The sequence below is a fragment of the Colobus angolensis genome, unplaced genomic scaffold (assembly GCF_000951035.1).
Source record: "Colobus angolensis palliatus isolate OR3802 unplaced genomic scaffold, Cang.pa_1.0 Scaffold536, whole genome shotgun sequence".
Taxonomy (NCBI): domain Eukaryota; kingdom Metazoa; phylum Chordata; class Mammalia; order Primates; family Cercopithecidae; genus Colobus; species Colobus angolensis.
In genome coordinates this window covers 1,096,079-1,120,923 of record NW_012118888.1, presented here as the reverse complement: position 1 = coordinate 1,120,923, position 24,845 = coordinate 1,096,079, and the positions used below count along the sequence as shown (strand labels likewise).

Here is a 24,845-nt window from a genome sequence, read left to right as displayed (position 1 = left end):
AAATCTTCAGGATCTGGACTGTCACAGTGTGCCAGGTACTATCTATACCCCACATACTACTCAAGATGGTGGTGAGTAATCCAGTCTGAGAACCCCCTTTAATTGCATGTTTTCTTGTATTATTGCAATTGGTAGACATATCCATGCTCTAGTACCCCAGTTATATTCAGTCCTGGGCTAGGAGTAGCCCAAGAACAGCATGACCTCACATGAAGCATATTTATGCTGAAATTTGTCATTTATCAGAAATTCAAATGTAACTGGAAATCCTATATTTTATTTGCCAAATCTAGCAACCCTTCCACAGTGGCAGGGTTAGAGGTTACATGTAGGCATAACAGTATGGTTACCTACACATTAAGGCTCATTTAGCTATTGTCCTTGCCTATAAAAGATGTCAATGGTGAGTCCCCAATATGTCACCATTCTTGAAGGAAACCAATAAGCAACTTGGGGGCAAATATGGAGTCTCTTCAAAACTGGATGGGGCAATAATTCAGTTTGACTGCAATTGACGCAAATTCTAGATATGATTATTTTCCTGGAGGTCCTCAGCCAGTTGTTAGTCAAGAATATAGTGTTCGATCCACAGAGACAAGATTTGACATAACATTGGATTGGACCTAGAGGTTCCCTTTCCAGAAAAGGAGTGCAACATTGGGCACATGATCTGGAATTCGATTACATGCTATACTACCCTGAAACTGCTAGCCAGATAGGGTGATGAAATTGTGTGTTAAAGACAGAGCTGAAGTGCAAGCTTAGGGATGATACTCTAAGAGGATGAGGTTCCACCCACCAGCAAGCATTTTGCACCCTATGGGATATAATGTACAGGTGTGGGAACAGAGGAGTAGAAGTAGAAGTTGCTTTGCTTATCCACTCCTGGTGACCCACTTAGGGGAATCTGTGGCTCCAGTTTTCATAATTCTGGGTCCTACAGGTTTAGAGCTCTTGGCTTCTTGGCTTCCAGATTGTCAATGCCTTTACCAGGGAACACAAGAGTTCCATCAAATTTTATCCACGGCCACTGCTTGGTCATGTTTGGCACCAGCCAAAAGAAAACAAGTCACCATCCTGACAGGGGTAATTGATTCTAATTACCATGAGGAGATCATGCCATTTCTATACAGTTGGGGCAGGCAAGAATAAGTTTGGTATCCAGGGGACCCACTTACATATCCCTTAGAAATGGTAAACAAGTCCATCAGTCACAGCCTGAGAATGACATGGTGTCCAGAGGCTCAGATCCTCCGGAGGTGAAGGTTTCAGTCAGTCCATGAGGTAAGCTACCTAGATAAGCAGATACTAGCTAAGGGTGAGAGAAATTCTGAAATGAGTGGTACAGGAGAAAGGTAATGAGTATCAGTTACGGCCCCAAAACCAGCTCCCATAACAGATGTGTAGTGTGTTTCATTGGTCTTGTAAATCCTCTAAGGAAAAGCAGCTCAACATAACCATGGGAAGATACTCTGGTGTGTATTCGTATGATGTAAATGAGCCTCAGCTAGGTAAGGGATGAATTATCGTGGATGCTGTAGTATTCCACCAAGTCCTTCCCCCACCACTGCCCCTTGGGCACAGCTCTCACTTCTCCAACTGCTGAAATTGTTGTAGGCTGATAGCCTTTAACTGAGACCCTCTCAGGCATACCCATGCTCATGCTCACATTCAGTGAGAGAGTATAAGGGCCCATCCCCCTTGCCTTGATTTGTGACCATTCAGAAGGACCATCCCAGGTTGAGAACTTCTAATTTGTTAATCTGAGGTTCTTAACAGCCAGTGCATCATAGCCCAATTTCTTCTCCACCTGACCTTGCTCCCTGCACTCTTCCCCAAGGCAGGGATCCAAAGAGCTCTCCCCAACCAACTTCCTGCATTCTAATCTTGGTCTCAAAGACTGCTTCCCAGAAAACCTGACCTATGAAAATGTGAAAGTGTGGTGAAAGTGTGTTTTACTCTACCTTTTTTTCCTATTTGTTAATATGAACACTGCTTTCAATCTTTTCCTTTCTTCTTTCTGATATTTTATGTCATGCTTGGAAGGGCTTTTCCCATTCCAGGAATATAAACATATTCACCCATATTGTCTTATAGTGCCTTTACGGTTTCCTTTTAAAAAGTTTTTAAATGTTTGATTCATCTGTAATTTGGATGAGGAGAGACATAGGGACCTAGCTTTATTTCTTGTTTTTCAAATGCTTAATTGGTTCCCTGTACTATTTATTTTTAAAATTCATTTAGTGCTCCAAATTTTTCTAATGTATAATGTGTTTTTATCCTTTTTCCAATTTCTAGTTATCAATGCCTAACTCAGTTTTTTTTCCATTGTGTTTAGTAATTGAAATGTTTAAATTATGAATCTTTCTCTAAGTGCAGTATTGGCTGCATGTCATTCATTAATTTTATTTTTTAGATATTATTCACTTAATTATGATTTTAAGTTTTTCCTTTTAAAATAACTATTTATGTGAGCTTCTAAAAATTTACCAATGTAGGGATTTTATGTATTTGTAGGTTTATTATAGTGCGATTAAAAAATCTGGTTTGCACTATTTCTATGTTTCAAAATCCATTTAAATATGACTGCTTACAAATTGGCATGTCTACATTGCCCAGGAGCCACACTGCCTTTTTTCCTCGCTATATCTTTAGTGAGGAACTATTTTCCTAGTTCTAAAGTTATTCCTTGTATTTTCTGTGAGTTTCTTGCATGCAAAGTGTTTGAGCATCATTCTAAAGACTGTATGGTAAAAATGGCTGTTCAGATATAGCCTTTTTGTCTCCTCTTTGGTTCTCATTACTGTTTCTGAGTTCCTTTAGAGATGGAAGTATCACAGGATGCCAGGGCCACACTTCCTAACATACCTTTAGAGTCTCTAATTTTGAAAGGTGAATCACCCAAGGTGTCCAGGCTTTCTCCAAGCCAAGCCAAGGTATTAGCATTTCTAAGGTCCAGTCCCACTCTACTATTAAGTCCTTGCCTGACAGGAGACAAATCTCTCCTGTTTTCTGTGCCTCAGAATCCTCATCTTTACATGATAGAGGAGGGGAATTGTTTGAGTCTGGTGGTCCCTAGGAACCGTCTAGTTCTGATAAGGGGGGCTAGAGTGATAGCCAAGGCAAAAGGGACACAGAGCCTGCAGGGACATAGGAGCAATTAAAGGAATCTGAAAAGGGTGCCACATACCCAGGCGCACTTCTCCCTTCATTCCCGTTCCTTACTAATGAGAGAAGGGTACATGGTCCATGCCTGGCAGGTCTGGAAATTATGGATGGGAGCAAAGATTCGGGTCATGGATTTCAGGTTTAAAACATGGGCTGAGAACAAACTTGAACGCCAGAGAAACCAGCCACACCTTGAATGCTTTGCTGATATATTTATTTACAGATTTCCCCATTTCAGATGATGATGATAAAAAGTAGATGGAGACCCCACCCTATCCACCCCCTAATAAATTACAGACACAGATTTCACTTAGCATATAGAAGCATTGGGGCATGTCCAGATTCATTCCACTGGGTTACTAGAGCCAGGAGAGATTTGATCCTGGGGGCAGTCTGAGCACCTCAGGCCCAGAAATTGAGCTAAAGAGAGGTCACCATTCTGGGCCCTGCCACTGGTGTGCCAGCAGAGGTGACAGAATAGAACCATGGTGAACTGAGTTGCTTAGCCCTGTCATGTGGTCTAGTAGGCAACAGTGGGCTCTTGGATTGCTTCCAGTGAGATCCACAGTCTCATAGAAATCTGTGCCTCAGGGTTTCCATCTGCACAATGGGGATAAGAATCCTGCCCTAAAGATGTCACAGGGCTATCATGAAGCTCCAAATTGACACAATTTGTCGAAAGTGCTTTGCCAAAGTTCCAGTGCCATACAAATTTAAGGAAATTCGATTGATTGATTGTGATCATTAGAGTGCCCCAGGTATAACAGTGGACTGGTTTATGGGTCCAGGGGTCAAGCAAGTGATAGAACTCCTATGGTGTGCCCTAGGTGGGCACCAATCAATGGCGAGTAATGCCTGCTGCAAAGCCAAGTTTCCTTAGTTTCTTGGCCCCAGAAAGCCTCACCAAGGCCTAGTGTCTGGGTCAGGGCTAGGCAAAGTCACTGGGGAGGTTACAGAAAAAGTCACAGGGGTGAAAGAGAAGGAAGAAGGTGGCATATAAAGCAGGGAGTAGTTAGTATCATCACACACAAAAATAGATACCCATTGGATGAAGGGCATTGAATTGGTAGTGCAGATGAAAGATGGAGCCAGCGAGGAGAGGAAGATGTCACAGCAGCAGAGAGAGAGGAATGCTGTCCCAAATAGGCTCTCTTGCTGCCCCCACTCTTCCTAAAGGGATAATGCCAGTGTCTATCTATCTGCAGAGAAAGGGGTAGCAGGGAGAGAGAACTGAGAACATACTAATCTGACCAAAGGAGAGGGATCCCTTCCTCCTGTTATACTGCTGCCTAGCATCTTAATGAGGTGTCAGGTATAGGCAACCAACTAGTCGGTACACTTTGAGACTGAGGCCAGAACTGGGCCAAAAGCACTACAAAGGCAATAGTGGGCTTCTGGAAAAATGCAGTAATTATCTGGTTGTCAGCATTGTTGGAAGATAGCTAATCTGCCTGTACTTAGGCATGGTTTTAGGGAGCTGATCACTAGAGGGCTACAATTTTTAGCAATGAGCATCATGGATGCTCCTTGAAGAAGAGGAAGGTGGCCCATTTTTAATAATTTGAAATGGGCTGCTAAGAAGACTCAGTGAATGGGCCAGGTCAGGGAGAGGGGCAGCAAAGACAAACCCTCTGCAGGCTTTTATTTGGAGAATGGGGCAGGAAAAACTCTAGTTGCTCCTGCTGCTGCTGCTGCTGCTTTCCTCCAACTGCCTCGGCAAGGAGCTTGGACCTCCTGGGGAACTGGGTAGGTTGCCCCACAGGGTACCAGCTGGTACCTACAAGTTAAGGCAAACAAGCCAGTAGAGCACATTGAAGAAGAAGAAGGTCACTGGGAAAACAACTTGTGAGTAGTTATCCAGGCGGTAGACATGGATGCAGAGGCGGCCCTGCTGCCAGGTACTGCCCTCACAATCGGGGACCATGCAGAAGTACTTCTTAAAACCCTTGTACCACTCACAACAGGCCAGCTTGGAGCAGAGACTGTGGGGACCCTCAGGGCTACCTGGGCTAGGGGGCTGCTGGGCTGAGCAAGACGGGCGGTCCTCTCCATCACTTCCCTCAGTGGTGACAATCTGGCACACAAAAGCTTCCTGATGTTGGCGGGCACAGGCTCGGGAACGTGCACGGGTACGGGCATGGGCACGGCTATTGATACGAGGCTAAAATGGACAAGGAAAGAAGTGGGGAAAAGTCAAGGGAAGAGAACCCAAGTATAAGTGCTGCCTCCGGATTTTCTGGAAACTGTCTTTGGCACACCATATCTTGGCTTTTCTCCTCCAACTTCTCACCATTACATCAGGAAGTTGATTCAACTCCCCCACCTCCCTGGGTAACATTCCATTACTCAGCAAGCTGACCACCCATGTGCCATAACCCCAGTACCCCTGCTAGCATGTCTCCACACTCCAAAGCCTTGCCACCACTCCCATACCCAGCTCATACATGGCGGAGTTTCGGAGAAGCATGGGCTTTTGTCTGGTTGTAGATCAGGAAGTTGAGCACAGCAAACTCCAACAGAGCACAGAAGCAGAAGATGAAGCAGATGGCGATATAGAAATCCAAGGCTGTGATATAGGAGACACGTGGGAAATTCTTACGAGAAAAGGTGCCCAACGTGGTCATGGTTAGGACAGAGGTGATCCCTGCAAGAGCATAAGGGTGGAGGTGGGCTCAGTTCCTGACCTATATACGACATAGGTTGAAGGACTCCATGACAAGGCAACTCTGCCCTGGCCCAGCCAATTCCCAGCTATGTGTCTATGCATATGCCTCTTTCTCCTCTTACCTAGAGAGGTCCGGGCTGGAGCAGACTCTGTCTTGATCCAAAAGGAAACCCAGGAGAGCATCGTGGTCACGGAAGAAGGGACATAGTTTTGAAAGGCAACGTAGCCAAACCGCCTGCTCACATTGAAGAAAATCGTCATGACCATGAAGTCACCTGAAAGACACAAAAAACATCACTGCATTACAGTGCTGACATGAGGGTCCCCCTTAACAGGACATGCACAGTAAGGGTCTCACTGTCCAGCTCATAGTATTCCCTAGGATAGAGGCATGATGTTACAATGCAATACATACACATAGGACCAGAAGAAGCCCAGAAAAAAGACTTACTGCAAGACCAATGACCAGTTGAGAGCTAAGCCAAGGCCAGAATTTTAATAGCTTCTTTCTCAGTTCACTGTCCCACACCCAATGTCTGTCTCTGTAGGTTGGCAAGAGAGTCAGGTGAAAGCAAAAAATCAGTTAGCCTTCTAGATATCATGCCCACGCAGCTGATATCCAGATGGCTGACTGAGGGCTTCATATCCACTGAGGCACATCACACCTGCACTGCTGGCCCTCAGGATGTCTACTCTCAGCAAATGAGACTAGGGAAGTCTGTGCTGTGGTGGAGAAGCACAGAATGCTTTCGGCCTCCTTTCTACACATTCATACAATGGCAAAATGCCTTAGTGAGTGAGCACTGCTCCACAGATGGTCAAAACCGGCAATAGCCTGCTCCCCAAGCTTTTGATGGCTCCCTGTTTCACATGAGCTATATAGACTCAATCCACACTCTGGAATCTGATGTAAAAGGCCCACTATGACCCGGCTCCAACTGACATTTTACACACACACCTTACCCAAAGCCAATCCCATCTGCTCACGGATTTCCTGAGATAGCCTGCAATTTTACACCAATATTCTATCCTTGGACTCTCTTGTCTTACTCTATGACCCCTAACCCAAATTGAGTGTTTCAGGAAAAGAGAAGAATAAGCTTAAAATGAACATTTCAGTCAGCCCTCCAGAAATCCATTCTGTGGTGTACACATCCACAGGGCAGACTGAGGTCCTCACAGTCACTTGGACATTGTGTCCTTGGTCATGGCTCTCAGTTAGATGGTCATGGTTCCTCCAGGACCTGATGACAACCTATATCTCTAGTTGGCATCTTCTTTTGTACCATTCATGCTGCTTTATGCTCTGATACACCCTCCCCAAGCACTCTGCATGCTATCATGACTCCTGGGCTTGTGTGGGCTTTTCTCGGAGCCCAGGACATCATTTTCCACTTTCAGCATCACATTGGAGTTGCAATACTATAGAATTCCTAGGCTTATAATTAGGTGGGCTTTTAAGTCCCTTCAAGGCAGGGCTCATGCAGGCCCTGTGGCTTAGCCCCTGCCCATCCAAGCTCAGAACAGCCTGGAACCCAGCAGATACTCAGTAACTCTTGCTCCTGTCAGGCAACAGCTTTGTGAAGCAGACCAGAGCACTAACCTGTCCGTGTGTCCTCCTATTTTGGAAAGTGGATCAACTGCCCAGCAGGTCTGGGTGGGCTGGAGCTGAATGAGAAGAGTAGCCTTTCCTACTCACCTTGGCAGCACTGAAACTCAAGGAGCAAGGCTTCTCAGATTCTTCTGGAAAAAGGCAAGGGAGCAACCTGTTGTCAGTGGGAAATCTGTGTGTTGAGTACACTTTTGGGATAGAACTCCTCCAGGGCTGCTGCACGGACCACCCTCACACTTGCCTACTGGCCAGAATGTATTTATCAAAAGTCCTCTTGCCGTGGGATCTTGACTGCAATTTAAGACACTTCTAATTAGTTATACCCAAGCCCTGCAATATTGCTGGGTTTATATAATATATTCTTTTTGCAAGAAGATTCATTATTCTGTTGGATGATTCTATTTTAATTTTATTTATTCCGGCCAAAAAAGAACCTTCGCAGCTCGTCAAGAGATGCCAATTTGTCTTGAAGGACAAGAGAAAGATGCTAACACACATTTTCTTCTTCTTCAGGAGTGAGAGAAGCACGGATAGGGAAAACAATATATCTGGGGCTGAGGAACCAAAGCAAAAAAATATATGCTAAAGATGGTTTTCAGCTTGAACTCTTATCCTCTGATCAGATAATGATTGGTCACTGCAGTGTCAGAGGGACACAATTAGAAAGACCATGTCCAGAGGACTGGGACTAGAAGAATGAATGGACCCAAAGCTTTGAAGAATAAGGGAAGAAAAATAAACTAGGGCTATGTAGACTACAACAGACTATGATCCATGCCAGGAATGATAATGCTGATCCTTTAATCTCGGCCCTGTGAAACAGTGGCTGAACTAACATAAGCTGGATAGTTCCAAGGAAAAAGAACTAAGCCTAATGTGTGGAACTTCCAGAGACTCAAATTTCAGATGAACAGGGAGAGTTTTCTAATGAACAGAACTGTCTAGAGGAGAAGGAAACCTCTTTGTAAGACAGTGGATTCCTGACCAGCAATAATATTCCATCAGAGGCTCCACAGCCATCAGTGAAGGACAAGCCACTCCCTGGTGGCAGGGCTGGACTCTCTTAGAACCTCCTGAAGCAGAGATTCTCTGGATCAAGGTCCAAGATGGCCAGAGTAGCAGGCTACCATTGCATTCTGAACCCTTAGGAGTTGAGCACATAAGTATGCTCCAGGTGGAGAGACCTGCCCCAGGGTCCAACTGCAAGAATTTGAGACCAGTCCCAAAGATAACTCTGACATTGAAGGAACCATGTCTCAAGATCAACTAGTCTCCAGCAGAGGAGAAAGAAGACTTCTTTTCTCCTCAGGAATCCTCCTCACTCCCAAGGAGGTCTGGTGCTTACCTACTGTCATCGCTTTGGTGATGATGCTGCCTCTGGGGCTTTGTAGTCACTAGGGCACCATTTTGAAACAATGCACAATCATCTACTAAACGGAACCACTAGTGACTTGAAAGCCCCTGGGCTTTATCTTCTCTGTCACTTTTGATGATGGGTACCCACCAATCTGGGAAAAGCTGAAGTGCAGAAAGCCAAGAGGGGGCCCATGGTTAGCTGGCAGAAGAGCAAGGTAGTAAAACTGCTTCCCCAGAGTCCCCAAGAGAAAAGGCAAGTATTTGTAAGGTAGCCCAGCGCTTTGCCCCTTTCTAATACTGTGCAAGCAAAGCTCTAGCCACATGAGCATGAGCTTTCCCTCAACCCGAGACTGATTCAACAAATGAAACAAAAGCAGATTTTCTGCCTAGTCACATGGTAGCAGAACAAGATGCCTCTCATGACAAATGGCTGGTTGGGTGACTGGCTCCATCCACATTCTGGAAACGATGAGGGCAGTGCCTTCACTGCCCTGAACTTGGTCAGGATGTGTGAAGACTGTTTCCAGGGCTGCTCTGGGAGCTACCCTGGGGAGGTCCCTTGGCTCCTCATTCAGATCACCTAGGAACATAGGTGAAGATGCTCACATCTAATTGGGAACTGAAGTGTAAGATACCCAGGACCTTCCCCTTTAGTCTTTGTTAGAGAAAAGGTCAGAAAACCAGTGGTCACTATGTCTATGTTGAATCCACCATGAAGCCTTTGACAAGAATCTGTGTTTTAGACTTGTTCCTTTAAGACAAATGTCAATGCAGCAGCCACTGTAGCTGCTGTAACTTCCTCCAGACTTTCCCAGCCTTAAACTAGCTGATGTTAGAACTCTAGCCTCCACCTCCCACTACAATGGACTTTGCTTCCCATTCAACCAGATTGGATTGGTTCTGGGTGTGGAGAACTCATAAGAGCTCCATTCCTCAAAGTCATCCAAGGAGGTCAGTGTTGTAACCTTGAAACTGAAGGGTCTGCATGAAAAAGCCAGTTGCACATTCTGACAGCAGCAGAACTTTATCTACTTACCTAACCTCTCAAGGAGCTTGGCAAAGCACTTACTTCTTTGCAGATGAGACTGAGACATAGTTACAAAGTCTCAGTTTCCTCTGCAAACAGTTGTAAGTGCTTAGCAATTATAAGGCAGGAGCCATATCTTACAGTATTTCCATGGGATGACTGCGAAGCATTCGTATGGATGGCCATCTCCAATCATCCCTACCACCTTCCTGGACTTCCGCCAAGCCCTGGCACACTTACCAACTGGGGTTGTGATTATTTCAGTTTTGTTGCTCACTCCTGTAAAATCAAATTGGAAGAGCTTCCAGGAATTCTTCTCATTGATTTCAAGCTTGAAATTTTCCCACTTGTAGATCATCTCATTCTCAGGATAGGAAACTGGAAAGCAATGTGAGAAAGAGGGTCATATGAGACTTAGAAGCCCACCTGAGGTCTCCAATAGCATGGAGTCAGTCTGCACAATGCCTTGGAGTCCTGTTTCTGGCCTTGCCAGCTGTGGGACCTTGCCTCTCCTACCTCATTGTTGAAGTCCATTCAATGAGTGTGTTTACTGAGCATTCCTCAGTATCAGGCCCTGGGCTGGAAATACAGAGATGAGCAAGGCATGAACCCTACCCTCAAACAATCACATTTAATTTTATAAGACAGTGAGTATACTATTGTGATTTTTGGAGGAGCTCTGAAAAACCTATGTCCACAGAACAGTGGGGAAACAAAGTAGATAAAGATCACTTGGGGACATACGCAGAAAAGACTTCACAAGGCAGGTGATATTCCCATTAAATCTTGAAACTCAAGTAAATATTCTCAATAAGAATGAGTTTGAAGGGGTTAAGGGGCAGCATAGAAAGGTGAACCACCTGGTGTATTGTGGAAAGGCCAAAAGTTCAGGATGGCTAGCTCACAGTGGATGAGGTGCACATGATTGGGCGGCAGGGTCCAGTTCATGAATGGCCTTGAGGTTCATTCTAAGGAATTTCAAATTGATCCATGAGAGTTAACAGCGGATTTGAGACTAAGAAGTGACTCGATCTAGGTGACCCTTCAGCTAGGTCACTCTGATCCTTCTGTGAGGACAGCATGTTGGCAAGGATGTTGGTGTAGCAATCCAGACAGAATTAAATTAATGCTGGTGAAGCTGTGACAGGGTGCAGAGAAATAGACAGCATCAATAGAGACTGGGAGGAAACACCAACAGGATGTGCTGATTGATTAGATGCAGGAGGTGAGGGAGAGTGAACATCAAAGTTCTTGATTTGGACAACTGGGTGAGTGATGGTCCTCTTCAATGAGACAGATGGGAACCCAGAAGCAACACACTTGTTTTGGTGGTAGAGGTCTGGAGGAGACAATGAATTTCGTTTTGGACATTGCAGTTTCAAAGTGAAGATGTGGCAAAAGTTCAAGTGGAAGATAACAAAGGCCTAAGCTAAGGTAGTGCCAGTGGAGATGGAGAGGAGCAGCCATACTTGAGATACACTTCAGAGGCACGTGGAAGGGATGAGCAACACAGTATTGGTGGCAGGAAAGGAAATGAGGGTGGACGATGGAAGCCCTGCACAACTTGGCAGCATTTTAGGAGAAAAGCAGAGGCAGAAAAATGTAAATGGCAAGGGTGAGAGAAAGAAGGAGCCCAGCATGTTTCTGGGGCCCCAGAAACCTAAGAAGGTACTCACAGCTAGAGAAAGATAGAGGGCAAGAGTGAGAATCCATTGGAAATCTGAGCATGTGGAGTGAGCATCCAGCATCAATGGTCATCCTGGAAGGGAGAAAGGAGCCTCATCAGGCTGGCCTTAAGCGCTTCCGTATCCACCCAACTTTGGTCTAAGGACTACCACCAATGAATGGCCGGAGTCAATTTTTTTGTTTGTTTGTTTGAGACGGAGTTTCACTCTGTCACCCAGGCTAGAGTGCAGTGGCATGATCTCAGCTCACTGCAGCCTCTTTCCTACTAGGCTCAAGCGATTCTCATGCCCCAGCCTCCTGAGTAGCTGGAATTAGCACCAGCACACCCTGCTAATTTTTGCATTTTTAGTAGAGACAGCGTTTTCCCATGATTGCCAGGCTGGTCTCGAACTCCTGACCTCAAGTGATCTGCCTGCCTCAGGCTCACAAAGTGCTGGGATCACAGGTGTGAGCCACCGTGCCTGGCCCTCAGTAGAATTTAAGACAAAAAGCTCAAAGGAGAGATAACAAGAGAGAAAACAAAACAAAACAAACAAGCAAACAAACAAACAGCTTAGAACTATCTGGCTACTCTGGGCTCCATCATTAGAGAAACGTATGGACCAACTTTGATTGGTTTTTGTTTTCTCGCCCAGCCTAGTTTCCAAGACCTGCCAACATCCTCCCTACTCTCCCCTACCTTCCTGCCCCTACATGCAATCTTCCCCTGCTGGGCATTCAAGTATCCAACCTGGTCTTAGGTACCTTTGCTACTACCGTGCTGCTGCTCTGCCTGAACAATTTCACCACTGTGGACGTATCTTTATATCCAGTACCCACTTAGGATGGAATTGTCTAGGTAATGCAGTCATACTGGCACATCCTAGTTGGGAGAGCTCTGGACTCAGAGCCAAGTAACTGGGTACCAGTTCCAGCTCTGCCACAAACTTGGTGTGTGGTTTTAAGCAATATCTTTCTATTTTGAGGCCTCTATATCTGTTACATAAGGGGGCTGGGCTCATGGTCTAGGAAAGCTGGGCAGGCCCTTAGAGGTATCATTCAGGATGAGATCTCTGCCCATAGATCTTTGGCTAAAATTATCAGAAGGGGAGAGGGAATTCCAGGAGGTGAGACTCCAGAGGCTTCACATACCTAATTGTGTACAACACCTTGCCATCCTTGTAGATGCGGACCATCTGGTTGGGCATGGTGATCTCATGCTCGTGGGTCCTCTTAGAATTCCTAAAAAAGGTGTCCGGGATCCACAGCTGGCTCACCACATTGCCGTTCAAAACAAGAGACTCAAAGGTGTCGTTGTAACAGAGGCGTTCGTCGTACCAGGTCTGGGAGAAGATGATGTCAATGGTGTATTCCTGGTGGGAAGGACAGAAAAGCACATACTTGGGGATGAACAGAAAAAGGACATTCACATGCAAACATATTGTTTGCCACTCCCTAACCTAGAATCCTGAAGGCAATGTGGTGGAATGTATTGAGCACTAGACCAGGAAGCAGGAGGGGGATGAGGTCCCTTTTCTCTGCTCAAAGACTCTTCCAATGTCAGAACTAGACGGGAATTCAGAGGTTACCAAGCTTAATGATCCCAAATGAGAAGTCAGTCATACCCTGCTTGATTACTGTGAGCAAGGGGAGCTAGGTCCTCACATCATGCAGCAGTTAACACAATACTCACACAACTCAGGACAATAGAAAAGTTTGCCCTAAACAAAGCTTCCTACTACTTTCTCTTACAATCCCCATTCTGTTCTCAGGTAACACATAGAGCAGGTCTAGTTTCAATTCCAGAGGAGAGATCTCCAGAAATGGTATGTCATTGAATCTGTCTTTTTCCCACATTTCTGAAGTCATGGTGCATCTTACAATTAACACATATCTTTAATGGAGCATTTCTTATTTTTTCTTGACAGTGGCTTAAATTGGTTGTGATCTTAAATCAGAGCCAACATTGAATCAAGGAAAGGCACCTGAAGGTTGCAATCTTGCCCTCCTGAGTCTTTTCTCTGGGGTAGATATTCATGACTAAAAGTTTTCGGCTTCAACAACCCAACCACTGGTTTTACCAATAGATCTGCAAGGATTGCACAGTCAACTGACAGTCTACTCATAGGAAACTCTTTTCACCAAAGTGTGGTAGTACTTGTTAGTACTTGGTCCATAGCACTACTACTCACTTTGTGCTGTGTTTATCCTACAAGGTCAACCACACATTTTAAAATGATTCCACACTTTGGGAAAGTGTTGCCCAACAGAATGGCAAATGTGACTATGGTCCATGCAAATCTTACTGACATGGAGCAAATTGAAAGACACTACTGGATAAAACTGAAATCTAGAGCACCTTGCTGGTCACACCATAGTCAAGACTACTGGATTAATGCAGTTGAATTAAGGAAGCCTATGGTCACTAGGTATACATGATCAACGTGAACATAACAATGGGATAGGTGAGATTTGGTAATCTTTAAAGGTACTGTTAGCTCTGATGTTATAGATTCTGAGGATTTTCATTAGCACATGTTTAAGGTTTGTGTGTCACCACAACTATCCAGTTGTTTTTATGTTTCCTTATAAGTGAGAGTAAGAGAACATTTCACTTAGGTAAACAATAAGATAACATAGGACTGGATCACTAAAAATGACATGTCGGTACACTATGCCCACACTTGGAAATATAAACATGGAATTATGTCAAAATAAAAAAGATTAGAAAATACCCAGAAGACAGTGACTGACACTACAGAAAACTGAATGTGCCCTACAAATAAATGATTTCAAGGTAATGTGGAGGCAAGGAGAACTGTTAGACTCTAGTGACAATTAGTCTCACTTTTTTTTTCTGTAGAATTGTTTCCATTTATAATCAAAGTCTTAAATAAATGTTCTTGTGTCCTTGGCTAAAACTTGCATCTTTCCCTGTTATCCTCTTTGTTAGATGGGAGACTATACATAATTTGTAAATGCCCCCCACCTCAAAAAAAACTGCCCTGTTTCCAGAGGTTACATTGAGACTGTCCCTTTACCAGTGGGCAAAGGCTCCATGCCATTCTGTGATGGGCTTATCAAGTAGATGGACCCTTTCGAATCCACTTAGGTTTGTACAGAGGAAAGCTGCATGAGTTTGGCTGTAGGAGTTTTCTATTTCCAGGTGTTCCAAAATAAAATATAATTCCCAACTAGGTCACAGTCTCAGAGGATAGATTTCATCTAGAAACAGACAGGCAATGGTGGCTTAATTCCATGGGCTGGGCTCTTCATCTTATTGCTCCTGTGTAGGCTGTGATGCTACTCCAGCCAGGTCAACACCCTCTCAGTCCCCACATTTCCACAGTAAATCAAACATCCCAGCTCAAAATTGTTTTAAAAATTTACAAGCACACACACCGTTGACAGCATACAGTGAAGTTTCCCCTTTCAGATTTTATTTGGGGAGCACAAATGTTAATTAACCCCAATCCTTCATTCTCCAGAATTACAATAAAAATGAAGTGTTTTGCAGGCCAGGCGCCATGGCTCAAGCCTGTAATCCCAGCACTTTGGGAGGCCACTTCTGGGAGGACAGATCACGAGGTCAGGAGTTCAAGACCAGCCTGGCCAACATGGTAAAACCCTGTCTCTACTAAAAATACAAAAATTAGCAGGGTGTGGAAACGGGTGCCTGTAGTCGCAGCTACTTGGGAGGCTGAGGCAGGAGAATTGCTCTAACCTGGGAGGCGGAGGTTGACGTGAGCGGAGATCACGCCACTACTCCAGCCTGGGTGATGGAGTGAGACTCCATCTCAGGGGGAGAAAAAACAAGAAAGAAGTGCTTTAAGTCACAAGAGAAACATCTATTTAGTCTCATGTTCTTTAAACAAAGAGAATCTTTTTTTTTTCTTTCACTTATTTTTTTTTTGCTTTCAAATAAGTGCCTGTAACCTTTGAATGTGTGGTGTGTGCGTGTGCATAGATATATCCATGATTATTTGGTCTCCAGATATTGTCTGTCCCCTAAAATGTCTGTTAAACATCAACAATGATATTTAATAGGAAGAAGCTAGAAATTTGCACCACTGGTGTTGAAGGGAGGAAAAAACCCTACTGCAATAGAACTCCAAGTAGCTCGAACAGCAAGTACCACAAGTAGACCAAGGCAGAACTCTGAGTTATTTTAGAGATAAGGAAACTAAGGCTCTATGAGAAAGGGGGCTATCCAAAGTCACACAAATAGTCAATGGCAGCCTGGCCCAGGGATGGCTTTCACTTGCACCAACAATCTCTTTAGGTACCAAGGTCCAATTTTCTCTGCAAAATCCCTAGGTCTTTCCGCTGAGTTCTTCTGTATCAAACAATGCATACCCACAACCATGGAGGTGGGCATGACCTTCGGGGAAGAAATCAAGAAAATCCCTGATTGCCTTTGCTGCCCAGGACCAAAGATTGTAAAAGCAGCCACCAAACTGCTGGGAGCCAACCATGGAAGGGAAGACTGAGAATGTTCCCAGGAGTAGGCCAGAGAAACAGACAGAAAAGAGCTGGCAGAACCTGGCTCCCATTTGTATGAGAGCCTCTGACCCCACCCTGCCCCACCTGCCTCCACAAATAGCCTTCCAAGTGTTTCTACAGTCCCAAGTGGCTGGCAGTTTAAACTTGGCCAGCAGAGCCTCCTTCATTCCTAGGCCTTGTGAACTGCTTGGTAGCCAGTGGGAAGCCTTTCCCTCTGCACTCACACTGTGCTTATGCTCTATGTTATGAAGTGTTTCAAATGAGCATTTATTTCTATTTGACAATTGTAAGTTCATTACATATCAATTGATAACTAATACTTCACTTTTTCCCCAGTTTGACAAACGAGCTTACGATGTACATCTCTTTTAGGTCAGCCGAAACTCTAGAAGTTCAGTGTTTTGGAACTAGAATCAACTGCGATAATTACCACAGCAAGAAAAAGCGTTAGTAACTATTGATGCTACAATGCTCAGTGATTCCCAGATTGTTCATTGCCTTTTAATCTCAGACTGGGTGTTACAAAACCGTGCACTCAGGTTTCCTTCCTGGAGGACAAGGCCTGCTTTCTACACAACATCTGACTGAAAGGTGTTGAAACTCCCCTCAAGCAGCTACACCAACTATGTACCCAATGCTGGGACTCACATTTCTGAGAAGGCTCAGTTTCCTCAAATGTAAAACAGGGATCCATATCCTAATGGCAGCTTTGGCTTCCATGCAGGTTGTCATGAGGATCCAAGGAGACAAGCATGTACTGGGTAATGGCCTATTCTGTGACTGTGTGGCAGAGACATGCGTCCCCTCCTTACCAAGAACACCACAGAACAGGGACCTCTCACAGCTTTAAAGAACTATTTGGAACCATGTAGAATGCAAGACATTTCAGGACAATTTAACACCACATGTGAGGGTTTGGAATTTTCAAGACACTTGGCTCAGGCTAAAGTGCCACCTTACTGGCCAAAGAAAATAAAGTTGTTGGCTCTTTTCTGAACGAGTCCTGTGTTCCATGCTAGGTTTGGTGACTGCTGGGTTATTAGACTATATTCTTCAAGCACTGTCAGGTGAGGCCACTGCTGGCAGCATGAATAGCCATGGAGCAAGAAGAGACAGGGCATTCAGCTACTGTGAGTGGGGCTACTGCTCTGCTACAAGGGCTCTTGTAGATACAAATTGGTTTCCCAAACAGCAAGGAGATTTTAGTCACAAATTCTCCACTACTCTTCAATTTTACAGGATGCTCTATCTCACCCAGAAAACAAACCAAGGCACCTTAGCGCCCTCTTCTCCATTTGTCAATGTGTGTGTTCTCTCCACTCCACCTAAGGAAATTTAGCCACTACCAATTGGGTGGAGATTGACATGTTAGAGAAGAAGGAGCAAACCAGCTTGTTGGAAATTAGACTGGTTACTTCCAAATAAGGTTGGCAGTGCCTTAAAGTCAAGCCAAAGGAGCAGAGAACTAGAAGAAAGGAACAAATAAACAGCTATGCAAATTTCTGGGAGCCATGAGGTTACTGTGGACTGAGCACTATATTTGGCTTTTGGCATGCTAAAGAGGAGAGGCAGAGACTGCTGCAGGAGGCTGTCTGCCCAGCTAGAATAGCATCCTGAGCCACTTTCCCACTCCTACACCAATGACCTGAAAGGGTCAACAATGACAACAATGGTGGGACCGCAAGCCCTCAACCTTTGGTTCTTGCACAGAACTTAGTGTTTCTTAGTTTATAAACAATGCTAGCAAAACTAATTGCTAAATTCATACCCATTTTTAAAAAGGTAAACTGCAACACAAAAAGGAGACTACAATTCTCATAGTGGTAAACACACTGGTAGCAGCAAAAAGTAAATCTGATTATCCAGGGAAGAGTCAAAAAAAAAAAAACTCACCAATTTTAAAATGTAAACAGAAACTCAAAAACATCTATCTGCTCTATGCTTCTGTTCTTCCTTGTTAGTTCTCAGCAACTCAATTCTAGGAGTTACTCAAAAGAAGAACATCATGATCATGTGTAGCAGGCAGACTCTTAGATGTCCTCCAATGTTCTTCACTTTCTGGTGTTTGTGCCCTTCTGTAATCCCCTCCACTTGACTCTATGATGGGCCTCATGATTTGTGTCTGATAAGAATACCACAGAAGCAATGGGATGTCACTTCTAAAATTAGATTATAAAAAGTCTGTGATTTCCATCTTGAGCACCTTCTCTCATACTCTTCCTCACTCTGAAAGAAGCCAGCTACCATATTGTGAGCTACCCTGTGGATAGGTGCCCATGGCAAGGATGGAGGGAGACCTCCGGACCACAGTCAGAGAAGAACAGAATCCTGCCAATCCTGTGAGTGGTCTTGGAAATGGATCCTCCCTCAGTTGAGCCTTCAGATGAGACTCCAGCCCTAGCTGATACCTTGATTACAGGTTTGTGAGAGACCCTGAAACAGAGAACCCAGCTAAGCCATGCCTGGATTCCTGACCCACACAGACAGTGAGATAATGATTGTTGTTTTAAGACACTATGTTTTGGGGATAATTTGTCACATAGTAAGGCATAAGTAGTGTGCCTGAAGAATCAGGCAGCCAAAGTCTCATGGTTGGGGGGTGGGGAACCTTGCTCTTCCACTTAGCCTATGTAAACACCTTGATTTTCCATGAAGGTTAACTTAGCTTTGAGGGTCTATTTGCAAGGCCCATCTCAGAGCCAAGGCTCTAAGCTCACCCAGTCACATGGCACTTTTTGGGTACCTGTGAGTATGCTAAAATTTTGTTTGCCCTGGGCCAAGCGATCTGTAGCTGTGATGGAGTTGCTTACCACAGCCTTCCTCAGTGTCAGGCTCTGCAGATGCAAGTGATTCTTGCAGAGCATCTTTCATCACTCATTTGCTTAGCTAACATATACTGAGCCCTTGACATCAAGGAGCTCATGGAGGAGACAGCAAGGCCAACATACCACAGATAATTACAATGAAATGATGTAGGGAAGATCAGGTAAACAACTGTGATAGAAGCTGGAAAGATGTAACTGCCAAACACAGGAATGTGGTGTGAGAAAGAAAGGAGCAATTAATAGGTGTGGAGGTCAGGGGAGATGCTGTGAATGAGATGGAGTCTGAGTTAGATACTGAAAAAGAAGGCAGCTGACAAGTAAGAAAGTGGAACAATGGCATACCAAATAGAAAATCACTTGAATGAAAGCTCAGAGGTACAAGGTGGTCTGGGAACACCAATATTCTAGTGTGACCAAAGCACATGGTCTCTAAAAGGGTGAAGAGGAATACAACCATGGAGGGCCTTGAACTGCATGTAATAAGCAGTGCTGGGACTGCAGGAGGAGCATCACTTGGGAGGCCAACTTAGTAGGTGGAGTAGGTGTTTTCTAGGTGGGAGATGATGAAAGTTAAATGGGGGCAGTGCTGACACTATGTTTATATGAGTGGAAAAGGAAAGAAGGAAGTAGAACAAAAATATAGAAACAGTCTTAGAGCAAGAGCTAGTAACTTTAGATTTATGTCCATACAAATAATTATCAGAAGAAAAGAGGCATTCCATTGTGGTGTTTAAAATTGCTTTATTATTTTTATTTTGAATGAAAAAACTGGAAGATATGGTCATGATTCTGAAGATCCTCTTCAAGTAGCAAGGGACTTACCTTTTCCATTCTCATTCTCAAGCCAGTGGTTAAAAATATCCCTTCCTCTCTCCAGAAATAAATTATTAGAGTTGTTAGAGAAATACAGAGCAGAAAGCAGAAGTCTGTGGAAGGCCCTATAGGTCAGCCCCTGGGCTTCTAGGAAATACTGTAAGAAAAGCTTAGTACTCACCATGTCCAGGATAGAGAGAGGACCAAGGCTGTTGACGGAGATCTCAACAGTGACCACAGTGGGCTTCTCTGTAAGATAAGCAGAAGAAGCAAAGGGTAAGTGTCAAACAGGGGCATGGGACAGGGGAGGCAGTAGTCAGAGGGGATGAAAGGGGAGTCAAGTAAGTGTTGGACCACACAGTTTCAGCATCTAATCCGATTTCTTTATTTGTTTTTTCATGGCAAAACCAAGCTCACGGACTGTTAAGAATTGGACATACATCTTGAAGATCAAAAATCTAGTTTAGTCCTCTCATTTTACCATTGGAAAAACTGAAGGCAAGAGAGGGAAAAGTCTTGATGAAGGTCAATGACACTGCTGAGAATAGAGTTAATATCTCTTACCTGACAGGTCAACAACAGATGTTCTTGTCCATGTGCATGGCACCCTCTGTTACTGCTCAGGTCCATTCTCCATGCCTATACCCTCAACCCCTGGACCCTCTAAGGAGGGGAAGAACTTTGTTCTGCCACTTACCTCCAATGCCAGGGCGCAGTTTGTGGTCATAATTACTCAGGATAGTGTTCAGGATGCGAGAGGCTTCTGGCAGTTTGCCAGCTCTGTGCCCAGTCTCGGTCTTAGTTGACTTTGTTTCCTCAGAGAGGAGCTTATTTTCCAGAGGCTGGGGCGGGGGTCCATAGATGGCATCATGGACAGAGGCTTCATTCTTTGATTCAGTCTGAGGTCCCTCGACCCTAGAACATTCAAACAAAAAAATGAAGCTCTGCCCTGCAGTCTGGAGGGGCCCCAGCTAGTGCTTCTTGGGACAGAAGCAAACCGAAACAAGTTTTCAACACAGAACTTAGTTAAATTGTGACTGGTAACAGCAAATTATAAGACAGTGACAGATTAGGCTTGTGAATTTCTTTTAAATCTTGCTGCTCTTTGGGGACTTTCTATGCTGTCCCTCTTTTATGATAACTCTTTTATTAAAAAAAAATCAACAAAAGCAAGACCTAGATTTTAAAAGAATGTTCCACGTGAAATGAAGAGAGCATTTATGTCTGAGCACTGGCCCACTGTGACTAGCCTTGGCCTCTAGTCAGCCTGACCAGCACCAACTGGGAGTGAGGAGCAGACAGAGGGCCAGGGCTGAGAGGAATTCTTGCGAAAGCCAGAGTGGCCTCTCCCAGAGAGAACCAGAAAATTGTGGGAATATTTTGCAGTTTTGTTGGTTGTGTAATACTCGTTGCACTGGGGGCAGGGGAAGGAGATGAAGAGAAGGCGGCTAAAGAGCAGCCTTTGTGGGTGTCTAAACAGGAAAGGCAGGAGTCCTCCACCCACAGACAGCCATCCAGGAACTGACTGCCCAACAGGAGTCCACCCTGAGCTCCACAGCCATGCACCACAGCCAAGAAAAAGAAGAAGATTAGTAAGAATAATTGAATGAAACAAAAATGTTAAAGGCCATCTGCCAAAGTATGAAACTCACCGATGGTGTTAGAAGTCCAGATAGTGCTGCCTTTGCTGGGAGGCAGTGACAAAGGGGGCTTCTGAGGTCCTGCTCACGTTCGGGTTCTTGATTTGGCTTTCTTTACACCGCTGTGGTCTTATTCTGACAACTCATCAGCTGTACACTTATGATTTGAGCACTTTTCTGTATACATGTTCTAATTCCATAAAAATGTGTTGTAAAAAATCAAAATGCCCCGCCTGCTAATATCTGGATCTCATTTTATTTAAAAGCAAACTCTTAAAAAACAAACAGAAATCATTTATGACATAATAGGAGAGATTTGAACACTGAGTGGATAGTTGAGGCATGAATAAATTATTCTTAAATTTTTGGTGTAATTATGGTATTTTCTTATGCTTGTGAAATCTTTAATGACTAGAAATACATACTAAAACAATTGCATATAAAATTATATGATGTCTGAGATATGCTTCAAGACAATCTAAGTCGGAATTGGAGACTGGGTGGGGTAAAAGAAAATAAGAGTGGCCATGAATTCACAAACATTGGGGGTGGTGATGGCTACATGGAGATTCCGTGTACTGTTCCCTCTACCTTTATATGTCTTTAAAAAATATATAATTAAAAGTCTTTTAAAAAGCCATCATCCCATATTAATCTGTGATATTGGAAGGCAGGAGAGCGGTTTCCTTTGGGGAGGAAAGTGTACAGGGACAAGCATTTTGGAGATGCGTGTGTGTGTGTGTGTGTGTGTGTGTGTGCTAAGGGGGTTGCAATGCTGTATTTCCTGATCTAGGTGTTGGTTACATGGGCCTGTTTACTTTGTGAAAATCCACTGAGCTGTTCACTCATGATATCTATGCTTTTATACTGGCATGTCACACTTCCAAAATGATTTTTTTTAAACCATAAGGCAATTTGTTTCCTAAAATAAGGGGTAAACAGGGCAAGAGACACTGACATGACCCCTGTATTGCAGACCAAGGGACTGCCAACTTGGGCAGCAAAATGCATTTTTCTGTAGTATTTCAAGCATACAGATGTGCCAAATCCACACCATTTCTCATGTCTGAAGTGGCTACTTTCCATTGTGGGCTAGGGAAGAACTGGACTTGGAAAATACAGTTTCTACTTTCAAATGCCATATTTAGAAGATGTCTTCTTTCCCTGAGGCCAAATTCCCAGCCATCTCAAAAGATAAGGGCCAGTGACTATGGGAAGAGAGGAGGGAAAATGGAGACCTGAGACCCTGCAAAATAAGTGATGTGGCTGGAAACGTGGCACAATCAGAACGGCAGCCAGTGGTAGACTGAGCACTGCCAGACAGGACCACCTAAAAGCCTGAAGCAGCCCCTCCCAGGTGTCTGAAATCCATGGACAAGATCCTCCCAGCTGCCCCATGTTTAAAAGTGCAGAGGCAAACAGATAAACCCGAAAGCACCCAGACCACCAAAGCCCTCCTGCCCCTAGACTAGGTCTGCAATGAAAATGATAGCAGAGGGTCATAAGGTGGCTTTAATCCTAAAATTGGCTTTTGTCAGTTAAAAACAAACAAACAAACAAAATAAAACCTCGTCCTGAGGTCCTTGGGGTTAAAGAGCTGCTGACAATGCATAGCTTTCCCCAGGCAGCCATTAAGCTCACTTTCCGGGCTAGAAAGAATAAAAACTTGAAAAACACTCATACACTGGAATAGTGGGATTTTCCAGGGGAGTTTTTCAGGCATTCACATGTCTCCAGACACAATGGTCCAGCATGAAGTTGAATCTCTGCACTACCCCCTCCCAAACAGTCGACTGCTGGTGGCATGAGAAGTGGGGTGGGGGTGGGGGGCATAAGAAAAGATGTTGGATTTTTTTCTAAATCAGATCTCTTTTTCATTATACAGATGGACCAACTGAGGCCCAGATAGAGGAAGGACTGTACCCCAAGTCACACAAATAATTTGAGGCTAAGCCTGGACCAGACAGAGGTCTTGTGGTTCACTGTGGCCCAGTACACCCAGTTGTCACCTCCCCAGCTCTTTCCTAGCACCACAGGTTGCTATGCTTGAAGAGTAGTTTCCATTTCCCCAGCCCCGTTTCCCTGCTGTTTTCCTCTCTGACCCCCCCCACTTATTTCCCCCATCCCAGAGCCATCTTTTGCCCTAGCCAGTCACCATGTCAGCTTTCTTAACTAGTCCAAATTCCATTTGGAGGGGTGTGGATGACTGGAAATTGCTAGCACGCATAGAAAAACATTTACCAAGCCCTTGCTGAGGCTAGCCCCACTCCAGGGCACCAGTGAGCCAGCAGGGAGCCACACATCCCCCTCTCTGAAAAGCTAACGCAATCTGGGGTACGAAAAGAAGTCACCCTCGCTCCCCACAACAGATAAACAAGACAGAAGCCCAGTGCCATGGAAACTTCAAGAAAGCTCCACAGATCAGGAAGCTCACAAACTTGTGACACTTCACACCCAGCAGGAACCATCTCAAAAAAACAACAACAACAAAAAAGAAACGAAGCAGTCATCTTCCACCCCAAAAAGCGAGAAATCTAGGGGACAACCTTCCTAGCCAAGTCTCAGGGCGAGGAGAAGGTGTGAGGGAAGATGGTTGTTCAAGGGAAACCTGAAAAGGGAGAGGGGATTGAAATCTAGGACCCAAAACACAGACTTCAGAGGAGAATAATATTCCTGGCCTCTGGTTCCAGTCTACCCAAGGCCCAGCAGGGTGTCTAGGGATGAGTTAAGGAAGGGGGAGGCTGTCAGCAGTGGGGAGGGGGTATAGCTGGTGCGGGAGCCCTTAGACTAAACCAAAGCTCCTGCCTGAGACTGGCACCAACAGGAGCAGCGGCATGGGAAGCAAGGAAAGTCAGAGTTGCCTGGCGCAGTGCCTGGAACTCAGTAGGCACTCTTAAAAAATGTGAGCGGCAGAGAACAGACGAGGCAACACTCACACATTTTTGGCGCAGTTAAGCTCCCTCAGCCCGCGCACCGCCTTCTCAAAATGCACCCCCGACCCCCCAGTAGCAGAAGCCTGCCCTGGCCGGTCACCCCCGGGGCTGCTCCCCTGTTTCTGCGCAAGACTCCGAGAAGGAGTGCTTGTCACCAGGCCATCGCAGTGCTTCTGAGAGCGGGAATCCAAGAACTGGGGTCCCATCTTCCTTTTGGCGTCCTGTCTTCCTTTTGGAGATCCCCTTCAAGGACCCCGGGAATCCATCCTACAGTGAACCGGGCGGAGGCTGGCGCGCATCGAGGGCACGCAGTACTCAGCCAGCCCGCGCTAGGGCCGGGGCAAGGCGGGCGCGGGGCTCGAGGAACGCGGGGCTCGAGGAACGCGGGGCCGCAGGGATCCCAGGAGCCGTCCCTGCTCCCAGGGAGAGGCAGCTGGGCGCGAAGGGCTCCCGGGTCCCGGGATGGAGACTCACCTCGACTGAAGGATCGATAAGATGCCTAGGAGGACTGGAAGAACTTTGGACAACATTTCCTCGGAGACCGGCGCGACCACCTGTGCGGAGGTCGCGGTTCACGGTCTGCACGCACTGAGCGCGGTGTGGAGGGTTTTGCTGGGCTCCAACTTTCACTCCTCCCA

General features: G+C 45.2%; 1 protein-coding gene across 1 annotated transcript; it reads right to left on the bottom strand.

The window, feature by feature from the left end:
* Window positions 1–3,365: 3,365 nt before the first annotated feature.
* On the bottom strand, window positions 3,366–24,795 carry GABRE (gamma-aminobutyric acid (GABA) A receptor, epsilon). The gene is made up of 9 exons (XM_011961134.1): window positions 24,682–24,795; window positions 20,332–20,549; window positions 19,816–19,883; window positions 12,646–12,866; window positions 11,505–11,587; window positions 10,069–10,206; window positions 5,956–6,108; window positions 5,613–5,812; window positions 3,366–5,329 (listed from the first exon to the last, which is right to left on the bottom strand). Exons 1-9 carry the CDS (start codon window positions 24,735–24,737, stop codon window positions 4,946–4,948), a joined length of 1,521 nt encoding a protein of 506 aa, XP_011816524.1. The 5' UTR covers window positions 24,738–24,795; the 3' UTR covers window positions 3,366–4,945.
* Window positions 24,796–24,845: the final 50 nt, after the last annotated feature.